This window comes from Balaenoptera musculus, chromosome 3 (genome assembly GCF_009873245.2).
Source record: "Balaenoptera musculus isolate JJ_BM4_2016_0621 chromosome 3, mBalMus1.pri.v3, whole genome shotgun sequence".
NCBI lineage: Eukaryota > Metazoa > Chordata > Mammalia > Artiodactyla > Balaenopteridae > Balaenoptera > Balaenoptera musculus.
The window spans coordinates 128896244-128913182 of record NC_045787.1 but is presented as its reverse complement, the minus strand read 5'-3'; the positions used below and the strand labels follow the sequence as shown (position 1 = coordinate 128913182).

The 16939-nt window shown below is 45.7% G+C and overlaps 1 protein-coding gene across 3 annotated transcripts in view; it reads right to left on the bottom strand.

Moving 5' to 3' along the window:
* Nucleotides 1-610: 610 nt before the first annotated feature.
* The window catches only part of GRIA1 (glutamate ionotropic receptor AMPA type subunit 1), a 307614-nt gene continuing 291285 nt past the window's right edge, over nucleotides 611-16939 (bottom strand). The window contains exons 15-16 of one of the 3 annotated variants that reach the window (XM_036848990.1): nucleotides 11121-11255; nucleotides 611-3543 (exon numbers count right to left, since the gene is read on the bottom strand). In XM_036848990.1, the coding sequence (XP_036704885.1) occupies nucleotides 3343-3543; nucleotides 11121-11255 (336 nt within the window). In that variant the 3' untranslated portion in view covers nucleotides 611-3342. The other 2 variants (XM_036848988.1, XM_036848991.1) reach the window with 2 other exon arrangements.

Here is a 16939-nt window from a genome sequence, read left to right as displayed (position 1 = left end):
AGTGACCGGAGCTTCACACAAGTCTGCTAGCTTCTTTCCCTTCCCCCCAACCCTTTTAAACCATGGCAGTTGCTGCCTGAAATGCCACTGTTATTTGAGACCTCTGACCCCTGCTAATGTGCAAAGTCCCCTGGGAAAGAAAGCACTTGAAGCCGTTCTTAATCACTGGTATTTAAGTGTCAACAAATGAGTGAAAGAATAGGTTTCAGGCAGGAAGGGGGGGTCATGTGGTCTGAGGGCCAAGATTATCTATTTATAAGGCTGGTCTAGATTTGGTTTTGGTTGTGACTTGCACATCACAAATATACCTGGACTCCAACTTGGGGATGTCTGGAAGACACCCCCTGTGAGCCACGCAGTTCCCTAGGGGTACGGTGACCACTGCAAGTTGAACCCTGTTCCTTATGCAATTGGAACCATGGCCCTTGAAAACCAATACCATTCTGTCTTTTTGTTGCTGTTATCTTATTTGGATGAATAACTCACAATGATCTAGTTCATCTGAAATGACTTGTTTGAAGAGCTGTTTGTGAGTCAGGAGGACTGGTCACCATGAAAAATGCACTGAACTTAGGCTTAGCAATAAGAAAATAACAGTTTAGAGCTCTGGCTTCAGAAATGGCACAAAAATGGAATGGACAAATATGAAAAGTAGATAATGGATCCACAGTGATTTAATTCTTGGTGATATTTTCATTTTATGCAAATACCAAAAGAAAAAAAAAAACCTGGTTATTTGAAAGAAAAACAGGAACCAAGAAAAATATTTAGTGTTTGATCAAGCAAAAATCCTTTCACACATCTGCCAAGAGAGTTAAAACAAATAGAGATGTTAAATAAAAGGCCCAGGTACCAAAGAGCAAAATTTAATGAAAGCCAGAACTGTTAAGTATGGATTCCTGTTGAGAAAAATGTCAGTCTCTTTCAGAGTTTTCCCATTGCTCTATTTTTAAGAAAAGTGTAGTAAAAATACATAATACAAGTTAACTTTTTTCTTACTTTTGTTTTCCCCATCACCCCTCCATTGATGAAAAACATCTTCTGCTGGAGTCTTGGACCCCCACGTAGCATAGACCCTCATTTCTAGCATCGGTGGTCTCTTCCTATCAGATCATGTTACTGGTGAGCTCACTGGCTGAAGAGGCATCTTACCAGGCCAAAGGCAAAAGGTCTTTGAAGCAAGTTGATGGTAGAGGGTTATTTCCAACTCCTCCGAAATGCAGACTCCCTAATGGTGGCTCATATCAGATTCTGCAGTGGTAGGGTAAGGGTTGGGAAAGATCTGGTGAGAGGTCAAGGGATGGGGAGGACACCAGCTGGCAGTGGCAAAAAGTGACAATCCATCTTGAGGGTCCTGCTTCACGTACCATGCCCACATTGACACGTGAGAGACTGAACAACAACACTTGAGTTGAAAGGGCAAAGAGTTTGATGGCTCTTTGCTATGGCTGATGAAACGAGGATGGAAGAGACATAGAGATGGTGGGTGTCCACAGAGAGAATCCACAGATGAAGCCAGTCATGCTGCCCCCACTTGTAGGTAGGCTCCAAAACCTTTAGTTTGTCAATTGCTAATGATAACCCGTAGCAGAGAGACTGGATAGAAGTAGGGAGTAAGGGAACAAGCCAGATTATGGTTATCAATGAGAGCTGATGACACATGGCACGCACTGAATCATGCACCTAGGAGAGTGGCTGCTGGAGAGCTGGAAGCCGATTGCACCAAGAATGAGAGTTGGGATCTCCAAGCTAGCTATGTGCCTGGACCCACCTCCCCAAGACCCCAACCAAAGTTGTAGTCAGCCTGGATTTCTCTCCATAAACCCTGTCACTTCTCCAATCTTGTTTTCATTCAGGTTGTAGTCACAAACAGGGGCCTGTTGATTCTGGTCACTGGAATACAACGTCCTCATTCTGTCTTAGCCAGGGGGAAGGTTGGCCTCCTTGGGTGAGAAGTTGGGGTCAGGAATCTTAAGGTCCCCCAGTGTTATTATCAACTTATTCCATCTCCCTATCCTCCTTCAAATCATTCAGCCTTGGGCATTTTACTTTCTAAAGATGACAGAAGGTTATCTGGCTACCTGCTAAAACAACACTTTTATATGGACATAAAAACTCAAGTTTTCTAGGTCACCAAAACCCTAAGTTTCATACTTGGTCTCTCAGTCGTAGGACAGGGCACACCGTGGAAGGTTCTATTGCTTGTGGGCTTTGATGAATCTTCCTCTTCCAAAGTTCTTCCATCAGCTTTCTTTTGCATTTAGCTTGTATAACATTTCCCCCCCACATCAGACGCTCTGAAGAGAGAGTCTATTCTACAATGGGGTTCCTGCTCAGATGTCGAGCAAATGACAGGTGAGAATCAGGGGTGCTATCTCCCTGGATGCCAGCTCTTCTCAAGGCTCTACATGGTTCAGGAGGCCAGTTGCCCTTCAGCCACCAGAGTGCCTTTGGGGTTTGAGCGTAGCAGGAGGACACAGTCCTCGTGGCTGAGCTTGACTCTGTGAAGAAGCACACTGTTCCACCTAAGGCCTATGAGATGGCTGTTACCCATTCAAAGAAGCTTTATCTGAGCCTCTGGCAATAACTTCACGAGTCCTCTTCTGACTGCACACCTGCCTTTACCTTCTCCGCCACCCTGGGTCTGAGTTGCTTCACACGTGTTCTCAGCTAAATCAGCGCCTAGGCAGTGCCCTGTGTGTGGGAGGCAACCCACTCCTGCAACAGCTTTGGTCTCCACCCACGGCTTGGGGCCGAGGTGTGGAGGGGAATCTGGAGAGCTCCCATGATGAATTCATTTGAAGATTGCTTTTTTCCTTTTGCTTGCTTGTCAGGTGGAACAAATCTTGACTCTCCAATCTGAAAACTAAAAACTAAACTAAAGTGGGATGGGTCAGGAGTTGGGAGTAAGAAGGAAAAGGAAGGGGCCTAACAGAACCTGCAAACCATGGATATTAATAAGAAAAAATATATAGTGCACACACTAAGACGCATGAATAACCGAATTCAAAGAAAACAGGACAGCTTCCTCATTAGTGCGCCAGTGACTCCGTGTTCAGAGACACAGGCTCTATGTAACAGGGTTATTCTCCCCTTATTGCAGTACAGTGTTATGTGTCATCCTCACTTAGCAAACGGAAAAGGGTGAAAGAACATCAGAAAAGGAAAAGGGGCCGCAAAACGGTTTCTCAATTCTTCAGGAAAATCTGTTGAATCATCCTCCTCGTGGTCATGGTGGTTGGTGGCGGTGGCATTTCATTTTGTTGTTTTTGGCACTGAAGGGTTTGGGATGGAACTGGGGGAGCCTGGGCACACTCCCCAAGGGGTCTCCGTCTGCTCCAGTTACAATCCGGTGGCTCCCAAGGGCATCCCTGAACTGTGGCTCATGCAGGGGATCGATTGCATGGACTTGGGGAAGTCATGGCTGACCACCCGGCCGTTCTCTCCACTACCGCCACCGCTGGCTCCTGCCCCGCTGTTTCGGGGGAGTGTCGATGTCCGTATGGCTTCGTTGATGGATTGCTGTGGGATCAAACAGAAACCCTTTTCAGGAGGACCGGGGGTTCTTCCCCAGGTCCTTGGCAGTGATTGGCAAGGAGAATGAGTCAACACTGGACTTAAAATGTTGCCCCATTCTCTTCCCCATCCAACTTTTTTCCTAATGTGTAATGCTAGTCTTGACTTCCCATGAACCCACAAAACTGTTATGTGGCTCTGGACAAGTCTGATCCCCTCTCTGGACCTCACGTGCTCTTGGTTTAGTAAGGTGTGCTGGATTGGGTGATCTCTAAGATCCTTTCCTGTTCTTATATTCTGTGATTTCTAAAGGTACAACAGATCCATGGTAGTATTGATGATAATAAACATAGCAATACGACCCAGTAGAAGACTCTAGAAATGGGGTTTAGGAAACTTGGGTTTTAGCCCTGGTTCTGACATCAGCTAGTTGTGTGACCTTGTGCATGTTTCCTTATCTCTCTAGACCTTTTAAATCTCCATGTTTGTCAAAATGTAATTATCTGTGCACCTACTGATTTTATTAGCAAGAATGGTACTATACTGCATGAAAAATGAGTTGAAATGTTAACAAAAAATTGAGGGTGTATCATTGTTAGCTGAAAATTTAAAACTACCTCTGATTTACTTCTGGAAAAATGCTATCCTACCTCTAGCAGTATGTGTTAAGGGAATGTCGGACTTGTTTGAATAATACAGTCAGCATAATGTAATTGGAAAGAAGCATGTGCTAAAGAAAATGAGAATGAATTCCAAAGATCAATATCTGCACGTCATCTGCTTCCCATCAGCACATGTAACCTGTACTTCTAAACCGACACATCAGATCAGTGCTACTGATTTGTGAAAGCTTGTGACTTCTAGAATGTTGGAATTCTAGATGTGAAAAGAGCTCCAATGATCACCCCAGGATCAGATGAGTTAGAGAGAATGCTCAAGACCACAATCTGTAATTAGAACCATATCCTATTAGACAAGAGGAAGTGTTCTGTTCCAAGATCCTCTGGAGAAAGAAACTTCATGACATGAAATTTAAACCCTCTTCCTATCACTTCCAACTTCCCGGTGAAAGATACCTATAGAAATGTTGAGGTAGGGCTTAGTTTCTTGGTGGGAATCAACACAAAGGAGAATGAGTTGAGGGGTATATGAGTTGAGAGATTTCTTTCTCTAAGATCAACCTACCCATCCTTCAAGACTCAGTTTGTTCCTACCTGCTTGAAGTTGTCTTAGACTGCCCCAGCGAGTCCTGCCCCCCACCCCTGCCAGTACTCATGCATTAGAGATTCGCTTGCAATGATTCTGCTTCGGGTATGTAACTTCCGTCTTCTTTAAGAGAACTAACTGTCTGGAGAAGGGCAAGGGCCGTGTCTTCTCAATCCTTAGCTACCTGCCAGCCTGTCTAGCATGTTGTTAGAGGCCCAGTAGATATCCTTGAATTTGTCTAAGAAAAACCAAACACATAGGGCCATTCTCAGAAAGTTGATGGCTTCCTCTTTTGCACATTGGCATGATTCTAGTGATCAGAGAAATCAGTCAACCTACTGTGGCCTCATGGATGTAAACAGGGCAGTTTTGACCCAATTGTTACTCTTTCTGCTGTACTATGCTGGGAGGATCCTCTTATTACCGGCAGTTCTGACAGTGTTTTAAAATATTCTTTCTTTTAAAAAATCCATGATTCAGACAGATCTGCCCCATATGATGCTCCACCCACATGGGTTCTGTCTCCTCTTCAGACTCCTGGATGTGATTTATTTACATTCTGCCTGGTTGTCCTTCACGGAAGAGGAAGTGTGACCTGGATAGCATTCTTCTAAGTCAAGGTCACATAAACACCACTGTGATGCTCTATGGGGGAAATGTGAAAAGAAAACATGAGGAATGCATGGTTACTTACTCTCATTTTTAAAATGTTGAAAAGAAAATAACTTTTTATTTTTGTGTGTGGGCAGTGTGGAACTTTCTGTGGATTAGCTTGGAATGTCTATCTTCTGATTTTTCTTTGCCACACCCCTTTAATTAAAAAAAAAGTTTAAAGTTCACACAGATCACCCTGGGCTTTGTTTCTCAAAAGCTCGCACGTATTTCTGTAATATTCCATGGAAGTTGGTGGTACTTGACAAATTCACCTTAAAGGAGAAGGCTGGTATCATAATCTATTGGTGCCTATCAAAATCTGAGATAATTTAGCCAGGCATGTAGCTAAAACCCTCCAAGTTCACGTCATTCAGAATTGGTTTTTAAGGAAGGTGAAGGGTTCTCAGAGGTAAATGACTCCATACTGCCATTGATGGTGGGGGTTACCTGCTTACTGGCTTTCTTTCTAATCTCAGGAGAAGGGAGGAATAGAGTCAAAACTTTGGAGTGGGAAGCACTGCTAAAAATGACTATTTCACTAGTTCTCAAACTTGGCCACATGTTGGTATCATCTGGGGAGTTCTGGGGAAAAAAAACACTGATGCCTGAGACCTACCCCAGGGATGCTGACTTAATAGGTATGGTGTGTGGCCTGGACATCTGGAGTTTTAAAAACTCCCCAGGTGATTTTAATACGCAAGCAAGGTGGAAACACACTGATGGAGTTGATTTCACTTTATAGAGAAACTGAGGACTTGTTACTGACTTGCTTCAAGTTAGTTATCTGTGACCTAGGGTCAAAGTGGATGACCTCCTGACTGTGGGTCCTCCTCCCCCCTGTAGCTAACCAGTCATAAGCTGATGTCATTTCTCCCCTTGCCTCTAGGACCTGAGGTTCTCTCCTGTCCATCCTTGACATACCAGCCATTCTTTAAGTTCATCCTTATAAGTTGTTTTTGAAACTGATACTCAGGGAGAAAAGGGTGAGTTAAAAGTCCAACCTCAAAATCCCCCAAGTTGGTGCTTCAGAGACTCATTTCTCCAACGGTGATTACATCCTAACTTCTCAGCTACTTGCTTTTCTAAGAAAAGTCTGCCCAGCCTCTGCCTGTCATAGAACAGCCTAATAAAAGCTCAGCCCTGGGTGATGACCTCATCCTAGCATGCATGCTGAGAGCCAGAGGGACCACCTGCTGTGGAGGATGCCCCCCTCCTCCGCCTGACCACGTCACTCAGCTGCGCGTTAATTGCAGGGAAATGTGCAAAGCCTCAATGTGTGGTTTCTACACAACCCTTGTCAGCACAGCCACTACAATTATGAAAAGTCAGCGGCTCTCCTGGGGGTGGGAGCAGCTTGGGATTATTTCTTTGGGGGAGCAAGGTGGTGAATAATAAACACCCTGGTTGTCCTTAATATCAACTAAAGGCTCAGGTTCCTGTCTGTTTTCCTGGGCAGAGGGGAGGGACAGGGCGTCTGAGACTTTGTTCAATTTGGAGTATGTCTTGGGTTTTATATTTTTGCTACTCTATGACAGTTTCAATTATACTGAAATGTTGTGGTCGCCTGAAGTCCCTTTCTGAGTCCCCAACTCTCCCATGCTCTCCTTTTCCCTCAGTCTTCCTGTGCCCAGTCTCCCTGGCTTTCCACTCATTTCTGGGCAAGAGTTCTGGTCTTTGGGTCTGTGATACTTGTGCATCCTTTGGTAGCAATTGTCTTCCCCTGGTTAATTCTTTCCCTGTTTCAAGTCTGTTAAACATCAGTTTCTCAGGGAAGCCTCTCTGTCCTGCCCCAGACCCCATTCCCCGATCAGGACTTGAGAGCATGGACCTTTTTCTTCAAACACTCATTGAACATATACGTATTTGCGTGTTTCTGTCTTCCAATTAAATTCTCAGCTTCCTGAAATCAGAAGTTGTGCCTGGTTTGTTCCTGACTGTGTCCCCAGTGCTGAGCAATGCCTAGCAGGCAGTGGTTCTCCATATGTCTCTGTGGAAGGACTGCCTGCAGGGTGCCTTCCCACCATCCCTGTGACACTTGTTCTGTGTCCTGCTCATGTGACATCGAAGGGGAAAGGGTCTCAATAATGCACAAGCAAAGGATGACATCCACAGATGGCCTCAACAGCTAGATCAGGCAAACCTAAGGATAAGGGCTGCATCTTATTTGTCTCTGCACTGAGGGCTGGGTTTTGACGGGAGGTAGTAGGTGATAAAAATTATCTGTTGCCATGTGGTTGGGGAGGAGAGAGAAATTTACGAGAAGTAGCTTGGCTGGTACCAAGAACCCAGGCTTTGCAGGGGCCATGCTGGAGGTCTAATTCCTGTTCCTCCAGCTCCGAGCTTATGTGGCCTTGTTGGAAAAACTACTTAGCTTCTCTGAACCCCTATTTCTTCATCTGTTGAATTGCAAGAACAGGGTTAATGAAAATGTATATAAAGTGCTTTGAACATGGAAGTTACTGAAAAGATACCTTTCCTTTATTCCTTCCTTCCTTCTCTCTCCTTCCTTCCCTTCTTTCTCTTTTCCACCCCCTCTTCCTCTTTCTTCTCTTTTTCATGCAGAGTGGGGAAGGGCTCCTAATACACTCTTGAGAAGTAGGAGGCTGATCATGAACTAGGTTTAGGGGCTCCAAAGTCTTAAGAGTTGGCCACATACTGTGACTAAGGAAAGAAACAAGAGGGAAGATTCTTGCCAAAGGCCCCGGACACTGTCACTGTGGTCCACTGTGTGAGGCTGGAGGCTGCACTTCTGGAAAGAGTTAATCTGCCTTTGGAGAAGGCAAAGTACAGAATGATAAAGAGAACTGCAAACCTGGAAAGTCTGAGAGGCAAGCAGAATGTGTTCACTTATCTCCTTTGGATAAGAGAGAAGTTGATGGAGCTTTGAAAATTAAGGGTTGGGTTAACTAATAAGGACTGTAGAGGCATCTTTTCTGCAGGTGGAAGATTAATAATTCTATTAGGAGCCTCGGTGAGTTGAACAGAAGTTATGCCAACCAATGGAATTAACTATAGAAGATTGTGATGAAAGACCTTGCATTAATGATTCCAAGAGATCCTGATGTTGGCTCCTGAGAAATTCGATATTTTCTTTGGAAAAGGAAGGGTGAGAATGTCTCCCAGAAGTTATGACATGATTCAGTAGCCTCTTATAAGTTTTCTTGTCTTTACCTGAATGTTGTGACTTCAGCAGTGAAGGTCAACATTGTACAGGTTTAAGAGGATCTTAGTCATCAGTCACCCTGGTACCACCACCTGGCACTGACTATGAATAGTGGGACATGGTCATCCCATAGTAAGGGCCGGAAGTCCAGCTTTCCTGCTTGGGGATGCCTGGTCTCATCAGATCTTGTGAGTACAAACAGATGGGAACAAAAGCACTTTGCATGGTGTTGTGTGTGCTTCCAGGCTGGGCGGTTTTGATGGTTGTGTTTGCTTAACCTAACAGCAGCTCCTTCCAATGTCTCATTTCATCCTCCAAGAGATTTTCTCTAGATACAATTCCACATTAATTTTTACTAATACTTACCCTATGTATGTGGGATGTCCAAAGAGAAATCAGACACACCTTCTTACCTTAAGGAACTGACAATCGCTGTAGCTTAAAAAAGCCTAGGACATATAAGTAGGGGCTATAAAGGGGAAGTCTTACAGAGGCTGTAGCTGGCCACTAATAATAATATATTATTATTATAAATTCTAGTTATTATTATTTATTGAGGGCTTACTATGGCCCAAGCATTTTGCAGAGCCCTTTATATCAATTTTTTTCATATAATCCACAACAGTTTTATGAGTTCTGTACTACCACTAGCTCCATTTTATAGAAAAGGAGGATCAGAGAGCTATTGAAACTTGTTCAAGATGACACAGTTAACATGAGGAGCAGGCAAGATTTGTGGTCAGACATTCAGTCTCCAGAGCCTTGCTTCAGACCCTACACTGCAGTATGTTCTAGGGGAGTTCCTACGATGTGTACTGGGCCAATCCTGCGACACTGGTTTGGGTCGTGGCCCATGGGGAAGGTTTTGGAGGGTTGTAAAAGTTGTGCTCACCCAGTTCTTCTCCATTTCCCCTTGCTGCCTCTGGAGTAAACTTTCCTCACTTTGGAGGGTAAGATAAGAGAGTCTTTAGGCTTATGTTCTGGATGGAGTAGGCAAAGAAAGCTTTTTAGGTTCTAGGAGACTTTGTTGTGTCCAACCAAGCTCCTCGGAGGTCTACACTGCGTTTAGGATCTGAGGCCCATGCTTTTGCTGTGCTTTGTCCTTTCTGAGAGGACCTGGATTTGAATGACCTGATCAAGGGTAGGATGGACGTGCTCCTAGGTTCCCTGGCTGAATACCATCACATTACCATCCCTTAATTATTCCTTGTTATTATATCTTGGGAAGTTGCCTTTTAAATGGGTCCTATGGGACAGAAGACAGGGAGAGGGATTGACCTGCATAAAGGCGCACGGGTGAAAAGCATGAGATTCTAGGAGAGCAAATCCTACCGATGAGTCCTCTTAGTCTAGTCAAGTCAAGGTAACAGCCTAGGGTTCATTGCTCAGAATGACTGTGCTTCTTTCCACTTCTGTTGGTTTGAATCCCACTTGTCCTTCCTCTTAATTTCTGGTTCTTCCTGGAAGCCTCCTCTATTTCCTCCCTCCCGTATATCCCTATAGGCCTTCCTCTCTATGTCACAGTTTGGCTCCCTGAGTAGTTTTTCTGTGTCACTCTTTGTTAAAAATGCTGAAGGTTACAGACTGTGTCTTAGTGCTCTCTTCCTCCTCATGATGTCTTGCTCATGGTGTTGCTCACATGAAGAACACTTCCTTCCAAAAATATTTTCTTACTGAAACTAGATGATGACATGTGAGGGGCCTTCAAGGTCATTGAATCCAAACTCCCTTTGGATACTTGAATCTATAGCCTTGTCAGGAATTATTCAGCCTCTATGTGTATACCTCCAGTGATGAGCTGCTTGCTGCTTATTGGGATAATCTATCCCATTTTGGGGTAGGTAGCTCTGAAAGAAAAGTAGATCTCACTTACTGTGTTCATATCTCTTCTCCATAGCTTTTAGTCCTTAGTTCTTGTTGTATACTTTGGGACCCCACAGAACTAATATGTTTTCTTTCCCCCCTGAAAAATCTTCATGTTTTTACAGACAGTTCTCATATCTTCCATAATTCTTCTCTTTTCCAGTTAGTTGTCTTCAGCTATATTTGCTGTAGTTTTGGGTCATCTAATTAATGTGCTTACCATTCTGGGGGCATGATCCTCTTTGCCAAAGTCCATCTTACCATATGGTGGCTAAGAAAAGACCTCCCTTACCGAGCATGGCGAGATCATCCACCTTGTAGAGGGAGGATACCAACCCGCCCCCACCCCCACCCCATCTTGGGAGCTCCACTTCAGTTAACGTGACCTCAGGGAGAATCTACCTTTGTAGCAATCACTCTTGCCTCACACTACCTTGAATGCCCACTTAACCCCTAACTTTTCATCTCAGCCCCCCATCTCTGGCTGATGCATTTGTTTTCTCAGGCCTTATGTTTACCCTGACACGCGCCATCTTCTTTCTTCTCTCACCGCTGTGTCTTTCCCTGTCACCTTCCTCAACACAGCTTCCTGTCATCCCATGCCTCGGGTTGACCTCAACCTCCTGCCACTCCCCACCCTTTCTAGTAAAAGGACTCCCAGAAAACTCAGCTGTATCACAGAACAGGTTAGGAAAAGGGCCTGGGAAGACGATGCCACCTTCATCCGCTTGGATTCGCTACGCGATTTGTAGCAGAACTCGATTAAGGCAACCAGCATGGCTAGTCCAAGTCCTCCGATCAGGATGTAGAACACGCCGGCCACATTGCTGAGGCTCAGAGCGCTTGTCTTGTCCTAGGAAGAGGAGGGGGTGGGGGGAGAGTCAAGTGAGCCAAGGGGCTAGAGACCATCCAAGAAACAGCATTTTAACACACATACACTCAACCCCATCACCCTCTTTAACATTCACAATAGTTGGAAAGGCTTTGTATTTATTGACAGTGTGTTAAACATTTCCCAGGGAAAAATGTATGCATGTGCGAGCATATGTGTGTATAACAATTTTTCGAGCATCCCTGATTACGTTTAATGTATAGTTAGATTTCCCCTCCTCCCCAATGCACGTTTGAGGGTGGGAGATGACACAAGAAGTCAGGGAGCAGCTTCTGCCAAGATCTGCATGCTTGAGCTTACTCCATTCTTTCAGGAAACTGTGTCCCTTCCTTTTCAGCTCAGTTCCTGCCCCCCAACCCCATGGCTGCTCAGCAACGCATTGGCCTTGCTTATTGTTTATGCCTGTGAGTGTTTTTCTGCGAGTTGGTACTTAAAATGAACTTTCTCCTAGATGTGCATTTGAATTCAATTTAATAAGACAGTTATTTTATGTATAATAAAGATCAACAAATGTATACCTTTAACTTACTGTGCTGAGTCCCAATTGAGGGAAAAAGAAAACCGGGGGCTTGTAATAGAAAAAAGGCACTGAGATAGAAAAATGGCTCTATTAAATCCTAATAATTATGCTTAATTGGAGTCATTTTTCTCGTGGAGGTGCTTGCTGAAAAACACTGTAGGCAGACTCAGGTAGCTGAATTTAGAAAGCTCTGTTGCCTGGGCTAAAAGATCTTGCACTGGTTCTGGATGAACAGGATCGTGGAACAGGGTACTTAATTCCTAGGGTCATGGGGACAAGTTGTCCATGTTCAGTAGGAGGTGGACAGAGCTCATTTCGTGGAGCCTGAGAAAGGTCATCGGTCAGTGAGACCACCCCTGAGTTGTCACCTCTAGTGGGGTTCAAAAGTGGGGGACTGGGGGACAGCATCTCCCCAGGTGGTGAGAACAACCAAACAAAACTGCTGGTCATGGGGGAAGGTAATGGCTTGGGGAGAGGGGGATCAATCAAACTCTTGACACAGGCAAGGGAACATCTTTAAATCTTAGAAGCATACTCATCCCCAGATGTCACAGTGGCTCGAACACCTTTGTTTATATTGTTTGCTCAGGTACAAATTGCTCATCAAATTAAAATGAAATGCACGCCTCAGCTGGCACAGGCACACGGCATGGTTGGTAGGTTGGTTGGTGGCACTGGGTGGGATAAAGCTTTTACGTGTCTCCATGTGTTCTTTTTCAGGTGGGGTTGTAGGCGAGCCACGCAAAAGGTGAAATGTCATGTCCTAGGGACTCCTCTGACATCTGCCTATTGGAATCTGGGCGTGGGGAAAGGGGTCAGTAATTGACCAAGTCAGTGGCCTCTGCCTTAGTTCTACTCGGTGCATTGTACAGGATTCAGCAGGGCTGAGCTTGGGGACTGCAGCTGGCAAATAGCAGCATCCCTTCCCTCCCCAGAAGCAGCCTGGGCCAGCAGAGCTGTAGGATTATCTAAAGCATACCCCTCTGGTGGCTTCCTGTATTGCTAAAGCAGATGGTTCTTGAATATGGGTTACACTTGGCAAGGCATAGTCTGGCTTTGGAAGCAGTGGAAATGATTAGTCAAAGGGGTAGAATTTCTCCTCCTCTGGTATCACGGCCTGATAAAGGAAATGTGCAAAAATGAGTTTGGTGCTTGGTTCAAGAGTTGGCTGAACAAATAAATTCCCACTTGGCCTGATTTTTCAGAATGCTCAAAATATCTCCCTGTTTGTTGTTTGGGAGTTGTGTAATTCTGCTGGAAAGTAAGTCTTTAGAGTTCTTGGAGGACTTATGGTTTATAGAAGTTCCTATAAAACTCTTCTGTGTGGTGGGGAGGCATGTTAATATCTTATCAGCTCACACCTTAGAAAAGAGTGGTTGACAGTGAAGCTCAGAGAGAATGGATGGGGAGCAGGCCTGGGGGAAGGTGGTAGACAAGAAGGCCGGGAGGAAAGGATTGAGTCCCACTGACTTCACCAGCTGATCAGCCTTTCAGTAGCTGAAGTGCATCTTGCCTCCTGGTCACCAAAGTGGTTTCTGTTTCCTTCTTCATGGTCTTTTCAAGTTCACTTTGGTTGTGGATTGTCTTCAAGGATAAGGGAGTGGTGGGCATCTCTTTTTTTTGTTACTGTCTTCAAAAAACCTTAAGAGGCCATCTGCCTCCCTGAATGTAAAAGGTGGAATGTCCATTTCTGATATATCTTGGAAGGAAGTATGGTCAGATCTTCATAGGGAAGTGGGAGTAGGAGGCATATTCTATGTATCTGCAGAAGGAGGAAGGTCCAATGACTGAGAATCTGATTATGTCTGGAGGTGGAGAGCATCCCTCACTTCTGAAGGAGGTCTCTCTGGTCCATGGGGATGGCAGTGTATGTTGGTGAGGGGACATATGCCACACAAAGAGGGCAGCCAGATGGTATGGGCACTGCCACCTCTTGCAGGACACAGTGCTACTGATTCTTCTTTATGTTCACACAATCCTGGGAAGACCTCTAGAATCAAGGGAGCACCTGGGCCCTATCACCACCAGTGTCAGAAAGCAAACTTAGATGAAGCCCTACTGTCTAAATTTGGCATAATTTGATAGGATGTAGAATGAAGGGCTGATCTTGGTGTCTTCTTAGCCCACGTAGTTGAGGAGTTTACATTTAGGCAAGGTTTCTAATTTCCCTTATGTGCGCCATTGGCTTTTTTTTTTAAAACATCTTCATTGGAGTATAATTGCTTTACAATGTTGTGTTAGCTTCTGCTGTATAACAAAGTGAAGCAGCTATATGTATACATATATCCCCATATCCCCTCCCTCTTGTGTCTCCCTCACACCCTCCCGGAGGCCCAAGGCCACAGCCTTCCATTGAGCTGCCGTAATGGCTCTCTTGGACTACCTCTGTTGGAATACGATGGGTATCCTGGGGCAGGAACAAAAATTCCTTTTATTTAAGGACCAGAGCTCTGATTCCTCTGTATCCATGTAAGAGGGGACTTTCTCACACATTTGTGTACAAACAGCCATGTTCATGTTTCATGAGGAAGCTACATGCTAGCTACAGGGAGGCGAAAGACAGAATCCTAGTCTCCTGCGCACCCTCTGGGAGACCCCATTCTCTTCCCCTCCCTTAGCAGCTGCACTCCCCAGAGCCAGGCAGCTTGTTGGTGGGTGTGAAAAACTCACAACTTATCTTCTGCCAGGAGTGGGGAGAGTGACAGTACTGAGAGGAATGACAGGTGAAAAGAAAAAAAAAATTCGCATCTTTCAGAATTGTTGGGCTTGTTGTTATGGTGCCGAGGCCCCTCCCTTCATCTGTTCCCCTTAACCTATTGTCTTGTTTTGTCACCTTCCCCATGTGCAAGAGAGATTTTTTCTTTTTCATATTTTTCCTTGCTCTTCCCACATAATGGGGGACTGTCCCAGACTCCCTCTGAGTTTCTGAGCCAACATCCCTTCCAAGAATGCAGAGATGGCTTAAATCTTCATGGGCAGGGTTGAGCCAGGTCTGAGGCAGAGAGATGCTTTTTAATGGCATAAGTAGAAAGTTCTAAGGAGAAGCCAAGGTCTTTGGCCATAAGACCAGTCCCTCCTACAGAGACTGGTGCTGCCCATCACGTGAGGTCTACTAAATCTGGAGCAAGCTTCAGGTTTCTCCAAATGCTTCCGTTCCTTCTTTTCTTCCTGGTGTGAGAGTTTGAACCCCCAAGAAGTAAAGGCTGCAGCTTCTGTTCTCCTCTGCCTTCCACAGATTTTCTGATGTGTGTACAGCTGAAGTTTTAGGGGCTCCTGCAATCCATCCCATGCTGAATCTGTAACCTGACTTTGCCTTTCAGGGCCATGAGAATAGTCCAACCCTTCTTCTACCTATTAGCCTTTCTGCTCCAGTAGGCTTTCTCTTGTGCTTTTCCAAACCTTATAGTTTTGGCCTAGGTGCCATTTTCCTGAGTGGTTGGTTATTTCCTGGGAGTGGAGACTCAGTGGTTGGCCAAGCTCACTCACAAGCGAGGACCAAAGTGGAGGAGTTATGGGAAGGTGGATTTGATTGAATTAAAGGAAGACCTTTCAAATCAGTAGAGCCATCCAAAGGTGGAATGCCCTGCTATGGAGAGTTGTGAGTTCCTCAAACATGGATGCATTCAGGAAGTAGCTGACGAGTTCATCTAAGGGATTCAAGCACTGGACAGAGAGTTAGACCAAGTGACTTTTGACATTCGTCCCAAGCCCCAGAGATGCGAGGCAGCTAAGGAGTTCCTAGAGGGCCTGGGATCATGTCTTTTATAAGTTCTCCCTAGAGACTAACCTCTTTAGGGGATGCAAAAAAAGAACTCATGTTAATTGGCAGCTTCTGCTGTTCCATTTCCAATCTAGGCCAGTTCCCCAGCCTGCATAATTTCCCCAAGAGCAACACAGGATGAGAATTGGCCCATTGTGCTAATAATTGGCAAAGCAAATTCTGCGAAAGTGAGGGCCGTGGGGGCAGCTCTTCTCAGCAGCGTGTGCTCAGGGACCGGCTGCTGTACAGTGCACCGCAGAACCTCCTGACTCGAAACCAAACTGCAGCAGAGAACTCAAGGAGTCCGTGTGGGTTGTGGAAGGGAACCCAACTGCTGGCGGAGGCCCCTTCCAGAGGGGGAGGAATTTTCCAAAACAGAGGCACCAGTCTGAGGGTCAAGTGGGCGTCCGCATAGGGGGCCTTTCACTGTGAACTGCCTGCCTGGACTATGCATTGGAGAGCTGGGGTCTTGTGTGTCAGAGGAACTAGCGGAGCTTCTGGCTCATGGCCCCAGAGACAGTGTTTGAAAGGAAAAATCTTTGTTTCTGTCTAGTTCCTCCTCCTGGGGCAGTGATGGGAGATTTAGGATGTGTGGCTTAGGGACACTGGGCAGGGCCTAGCGTGTTGCAACATTTAGTCTCCGATCTGGGTCACTGCTGTATGTTGGATGTGTCATCTTGGAGCACACATAACTCCCAGGAGATGGATCCTGAAGTCACCGGTTCTCTCTAGGCCATTGCCTGGCTGCCTTACAGAGACTGGGAGCCCTGACCCTGTGCAGGATGCTTGGCTGGAGCCAAAAGTCTCCGTGGTTTGGGGGAGATGGACTGCCTTCTGCATCTCTTTGTCTCAAGGATTTCCCTCCCATCCTTGTCGCTCTGACATTGCCTCTTGGGGGTGTCTTTAGTGCAGGAGTCTGCAGCGGGTAGGTGGGGGAGGGAGTAGAGCAGAGCATCCCTGTATGATTCCAGGTCTTTCCAGGTGGTTAGTGCTCTTTACCTGTGACAGGGGCAGGGAGAGGGGTTTGTACACACTGCAAGGACGTAGTTGGCAGCTTTCATTCTTTTGCTTTCCAGGCCTTGCTGAGGGTGGGGGTGGGAAGATGAATACATCCAGAGGGGATGGACTTCCCTGTTGGTGGTGAGGCCATGTGTCATAGTGAAAAGAGGTGGGGCTTGGATGCAGGAAATCTAAGCTGAGTTCTTGCCCAGGTTTGTCACTGAGTCGCTGGGCAATCTTGGCGGGGGGGGGGGGGGCACTAGGTGGGTGTTGCCCACCTCTGGATAGCATGGGAGATGGCATTAGATGATACATGGAACTAAATGACCCTGACCACAAAGTGAAGACATTATTCACTTTTCAGTT